Here is a 6,000-nt window from a genome sequence, read left to right as displayed (position 1 = left end):
CTTTTCCGGGCTCATTGTGACTCTCCAGGAAGGGCAGCACCCGGAATGGTATGGGGTCCCGGGGTCCCTCAGCTCTGCTCCCCTGCGTTCCATTTTCGGTTAGGATCCTTTCCTCTGTTTCGGTCTAGCTGGAGAGCTTGGCGTTTGACATCTCGGTCTGAGGTTGGGAGTTCGAATCCCTCCCCCCCCCCCCCCCCACTAGGCCTTCCATGAGAAGAGCTGGCTGGGGAGGCCTTGGGCACAAAATGGGTTCAGGTGGCTTTCTAGTGGTGGTGAGACTCCACCTCCCACCATCCCCAGCCAGGGAGGCCAGGGGACCATGGGATTCCAAGCCCTGTCTCCTTTGCCTGGCATCTGGAGGCAAAGCGGCTGAAAGACCAGAAATGTGTGTCATCGTTCTTGGTCTAAAATTAAAATGTGGCTCCTTAATGGGAAATGTCAATTAGCCGTTTGAAAGCCTCACTCTTTGCAGGGGAGGGTGTGCTATTCACAGGAGGGCTTAAAAGTAATTTTAATTTGGTTCCCCCCCACACCTTCCCTGTTTGCTGCGGCTTGCGGCTTAAACCCAGTTCACGAAAGATGCAAATTGATGGTTAAACCACCTCCCCTTCTCTCTGTGTGTCAGCTTCTAATATTCCGGCACATTTCAGCCAGCTCCGGAAGGGCTTTGCGGCGAATTTAGGTATGAATTGAAATATTTCTGCCCCCTCCCTTTCGGGGAGGGTCAAAATGGAAATGCGGCCGAATTGGCGCTGGGACCTATCCTGATGAGGTGGGTTGCTGTATACAACACAGACATACACTCAAGTGGCCACTGTAAGGAGTCATGCATAAGTTTGCCCAGCTGAGGTAGACTGCCCCTGAACAGGGAAGTTCCGTCATCGCCTAGATGGCCCTCTCGTTCTTTAGCAAAAGGAACAAAAAGGTGGCTGTTGGAAGGGCCTGAAAAGGAGGGAGGTTTTTAGTCCCCCCCCTCGGTCAAATGAGGCCGCAGGACAGAATTTGTGCGTTGTGGTTGTGTTTAAATCACACGTTTGCTTCTTTTCCCATTTGGCTGGACTCGGAATGTTGGAACATGACGGGAGGAGTTGAGGGAGAACCCCCACAGCTCCGTTTCCTAGTAGCTAGGCAGATGGTCGCATTTCTTTCTGCAACGTTTTCTACTACAACTCCCATCGGCCGCAGCTGGCCATCGGGAACGCACTCCAGAACCAACGGGGTGCCCCGTCGCTGGTTGGTGACGTCATTTCCCAGTTGCTAGTGGCCAAGGAACAGAACCCAGTAGGTTGGAACAGGAAAGAGTCACCGGCGGAATAATGCTTAATGTAGAAATATATGAAAATGTGTGCACGTTAAGAGTGCGGTTGGGCCAGATCAACAAAGATTGATCAGTCGAGTGCATGATTGATTGATTGATTGGTGCCTTGAACGGGCATAAAAGTTGAAAACAAATTTCTGTTTCTTCCTTATATTTTCGCTTCCTTTTACGTTAAAGGTGGGGGAGAAAAGGTAAAGAAATAGAGGGTAGTCTTGTTTTGGTTTTTATTTTGCACTGTTAGAACTATTTCCTTTTTAAATATATTTATTTGAAAAATTGCAAGACAAAAAAGGACCAAAGAGATAACAAACAAAACTATATACAGTACAAAAGTCATTCACGAACAACCTAACATGCATAACGAGCAATAAAATGTGTTGTCACATCCTGTGCCCCTTTGAAGATAAGTTAGTTTTCTGCCCCATACAAATCTCGTATTTTCCTTTTAATCTTGATCTATAAATTCTCCCCAAATATCTGTAAAAAAATATTCTTATTTAACAAAACCTTTTTTGGCTAAGATGACGCATCAGGACTTGATAAGCAGCAATAGAAACAGATTACAAAAGAATTACTTTCAAATATGTGAACAGCAGCATGATAAATAATAGCCTTGGAAAGTAAAATACAAATTTCAGTTAATGGTATAAAATTTGGACGATTGCCATGAGAGAGAGAGAGAGATTTCCAAGGTGCAATGTCAGAACCGGCCGTGAGCGGGCATCGGAGAGAAGATTCCCTTCCGTGTTACAAAACCTTCGGTAAGGACGAAATCAATACGCAATGTAAAGAATTACTGGTATGATCACAACTACAAATTGAATGCCTAGAAATAATGAAATGGGTTCCTTTTAGAATATATTTGACCCTATGATTCAGAATAGGTTCCCCTCTAAATCACCAGAATGGTTGGTTTGCTTTTTAAGAAATAAATTGACTAAATGATATTTAACCAGGTTGGACACCCTAACTTTGGTGGTGGGAAAGTGACCGATCAAACACAAAACCATAGTTACTTCTATGGGGGAAACGGCTAGAAGAGAATGCGAAATTATATATACAAGTACATCCACATGCATGCATGCATAACAAGAGGCTGGAACTCATCCTGTGTTCCACTACAGTGCCCAGAATCCGCAACTTCCTACAATGATGGGAATTGTATTACCAACCCCGTCTGCCAACATTTCCAGGTTTTGTGAATCATGTATTTAACTAGTAACATCTGATATAGCTTTGCTATATTAGTCCAGGGGCATTGTGGGACGTTAAAATGGCAGACACCATCAGGAATGTTTTTTTTAAAATTGCTTGGACTGCATAGCCCATAATTCCCTATTCTGGGAGTTCTCCCCCCCCGACTTACACCTTACAGACCCCTCAGTGTGGCATGCCTGGGCAACAAGGCCTGAGCTAGAAGGCTTTGAGGCCAAGCTCGCCCAAGTGTCCACTTCCTGCCCCAGTGCCTGCTGGGAGCCTTTTTGAACAGGAAGCTAGACCAAGCTGGTCCTAGCAAAGGGTAGGATCTCGTATCCAAACTGCAATTTAAATGTTAGAGGGATTTCCTGAGGGTCCAAGCTGTCCCAAGAAGCAGCCGTAGAATTGGGGGCGCCATTGCATCCCGTTCTCCTGTTTTTCAAGACCTGAAAGAATGTTTCGTTCGGTTTGCCCCACGTAGCTGCTAAGGGGGGATGCCTAGTTCTCCCCTCTTATACCTGAACAACAGTCTTATAAGGTAGATCATCCCAAGAGTGCAGGAGCGGACTCAAGGTCAACCCACAAGCTTCATTGCTGAGCGGGAGGATTTGAATCCAGAGCCTCTCATTGCTCAGCGGGAGGATTTGAATCCAGAGCTTCTCGGTGGCAGCAGTGATCACCCAACTATGTGTATTTTTCTTCCCCAAAGGGGTGAGATATTTAGAGGTAACAAGACTACAATTCCCAGCACAAGTTGTGAGGGAAGAATGCTGGGAATTGTAGTCCCAAAGCCTCTGGAAAGCTGCCAAGACCTGCTTAATAATAGCACGGCTTTCTTTTCCTTAAAGATTTGTCCGGGGGTGGGGGTGGGCGAAATGTGAAAATCATCCTAAATTGGCAGGATGGGTGTGTTTGGCCGTTTCTCAGTTTTTCTGTTGGTAAAATGGGGATTTAGAGCTGAGAAGAAGGAGCGTCCTGCCTCAGGAGGGTTTGTTGTTTCTCCCACACTCACTCCTGCAAAGGAAAATGTACGCTGTACACTATCCTGAAAGCGGATGGTTTTCCCACAAAATTTTTTTATCATGTGATCAGCCCTGAGCCTAATCTTTTCTCCTTACCCCCCCTTCCAGATTCCGAAAGACTCCTCCGCATTTGTGTTTCAAATGAGACTGGTCTCTATCGCAGGACCTGAGTATTATGGGCTGTGACACTAATACTCCCCCCCTCCTCCATCCAATCATTGTTCTGGAGAGGAGACGCAAGATCAGGGGATGATGGGGGGAACCCCATCGTTTGGCCCATAAATTTGGGGGTTGCACTGGGTGCAATTGGGCGCCAGGGAGGCGATCGTGTCAGAACGGAGGCAGCTGGCTCCGATTGGGTATCCGCTTTGGGTTTCATGCCGAACTTGACGGATGCTCCCCAAGGTGCTGAATCTGAGGCCGCCTTTGGAAAGGTCCCAGGGAATGCTGGAGCAGCTCCACCACCACCAGAGCTTGGCTCAGGCCCTCTGAAACCTTCAGTAATGTTCAGAGCAAATCCCAGAGTGGATCCATCGACCCCTTCTCAGGAGCCACCCAACCACTGCTACGTTCTGGCCCGCAATGAATGAGCACCCCCACCCTTTGAGGACGATGGGACCTGGAGTCCCTTCGTTTAGATCCCATGATATTATCATTTTTTTGGGGGGGAGTATTTTTCGGGAGGGGCATGTGGATATGTCACCGGGCCTGTCTCTTTCATGGGTTGGCCTTGGCTCTCTGCTCCCTGCCAGAGGGTGGGTGGGAGGGAGGCTGATGGGACCTGTAGTTGAGCACATGCAGAAAGCCCCAGCTGGGGGAAGGGATGAAACAGGCAGATTGATCCTTCCAGTCTTGCTTCCCCTCCTGGGCAAGGATAATTATTTCCTGCTTTCCCCCCCCCCTTCCCTTTCTTCCTCTTCCTAACCTCCAGTCTCTTGTCCCTTCCTTCTCATTTCCTTCCCTCCGGAAAGCCACCAGGAGGAAGCAGCCCCCTTCCTTCCTTTTCAGGGCCCCCTTTCCCTTCCCCTCCCTTTATTTCCTCCCCCTCCTCCCCCCTTTCCTTGTGCTCCCCCCCACTTCCCACTTTCTCTTGACCTTGGCCCTTTCTTGTTTCTTGCTTCCTCTCCCCTTCCTCCTTCCCTTTATCCATCATCTTCCTTCCTTCTTGCCCTTGAGTCCTCCTTCTCTTCCTTGACCCTTCCTCCGGAGTTCCTGGTCGCTTTCCTCCGGCCTTCCTCTCCCTCGTCGCCCTTTCCTGCCTTTCCCTTCCCGGGGTCCCCCCCTCCCCTCCCCTCCCCTCCCCTTGACCTTCCTTCTCCTTGCCTTTCCCGCCTTCTTCCTCCGGGCTCCTTCCCTCCCTCCCTCCAACCCACGGAGCCCCGGCCCCTCCCCCGGCCTCCCTGCGGCACCGGCAGCAGGCAGGGGTGCGCAGGGCTCCCTCCCTCCCTCTCCCTCCGCCTCGACTGCCTGCCTGCTTTCTGCCGGGAGGGGGTCGGCGCCGTCCAGCGCCATGCGGACCGGCGGCGGCGGCGGCGGCGGCGGCGGGGCTTCTGCAGCCACTGCCGCATCAGCATCCTCAGCATCCTCCGCCGCAGCCCCTTCGGCGGCGGCAGCGGCGGCGGCGCCCTCTTCTTCTTCGTCCTCCTCCTCCTCCGCCTCCTCCTCGCCGGGGCCGGCGTCGGGGTCGGGGTCCGGGGCGGCCCCGGGGCGGCGTCGGGGGCTGGCGCTGCGGCGGGGCTGCAGCATGGGCGGCCGGCGGGCGGGCGGCCCCGGCGGCCCCGGCGGCGGCTCCTCGAACGGCGAGTGCCGGCGGGCGGGCGGGGGCCAAGGGGGGGACGGCGACAGCGCAGCCCCGGCCCCGACCCCGGCCCCCGCGCCGCCGCCCGCAGCGCCCCCCGCCCCGCCGCCGCCACCGGTGGCCAAGGTCTCCTTCTCGTGCGACGGGGCGGCCTCCTGCTCGCCCAAGGCGGCCGAGGAAGGGGGGGCGGCCCCCGGCGAGGGGGAGGGGGCGGGGGCGGGGGCGGGCGAGGGGCTGCCCCCCGGGGTCGGGGTCGGGGTCGGGGGCGTCCCGGCCACCTTCCTGCAGCGCCAGCTGGGCGCCATGCTGCAGCCCGGGGTGAACAAGTTCTCGCTGCGGATGTTCGGCTCCCAGAAGGCGGTGGAGCGCGAGCAGGAGCGCGTCAAGTCGGCCGGCGCCTGGATCATCCACCCCTACAGCGACTTCAGGCAAGCGGATTTCCCCCCCCACCTCACCCTACCCCACCCCGAGGCAGTTACCCCGGAGCAGCTGCCCTCCCAGAACTGGGCACCCTCGCTTTCAGCACCGGAGGGAGGGCATGACAGGCGTAGACAGAGGGGTCGTGACCTCCGGGGGCACTTTTACCTCAGGGTAGTGGTCCTCTTAGTTTCCAAGGCGGGGAGTTAGGCCCAGAAGCAGCACCGGGGGGGGGGGGGGGTTGGAGG

The 6,000-nt window shown here is 53.9% G+C and overlaps 1 protein-coding gene across 1 annotated transcript in view; it reads left to right on the top strand.

Moving 5' to 3' along the window:
- Window positions 1-4,216: 4,216 nt before the first annotated feature.
- The window catches only part of HCN2 (hyperpolarization activated cyclic nucleotide gated potassium and sodium channel 2), a 47,953-nt gene continuing 46,169 nt past the window's right edge, over window positions 4,217-6,000 (top strand). Inside the window, exon 1 of the mRNA XM_072978198.2 lies at window positions 4,217-5,763. Within this exon, the coding sequence (XP_072834299.2) occupies window positions 5,048-5,763 (716 nt within the window). The 5' untranslated portion in view covers window positions 4,217-5,047. The remainder of the gene's footprint in view (window positions 5,764-6,000) is intronic.

The sequence above is a fragment of the Pogona vitticeps genome, chromosome 7 (genome assembly GCF_051106095.1).
Source record: "Pogona vitticeps strain Pit_001003342236 chromosome 7, PviZW2.1, whole genome shotgun sequence".
NCBI classification, from domain to species: domain Eukaryota; kingdom Metazoa; phylum Chordata; class Lepidosauria; order Squamata; family Agamidae; genus Pogona; species Pogona vitticeps.
This window is presented reverse-complemented; position numbering and strand designations above follow the sequence as displayed.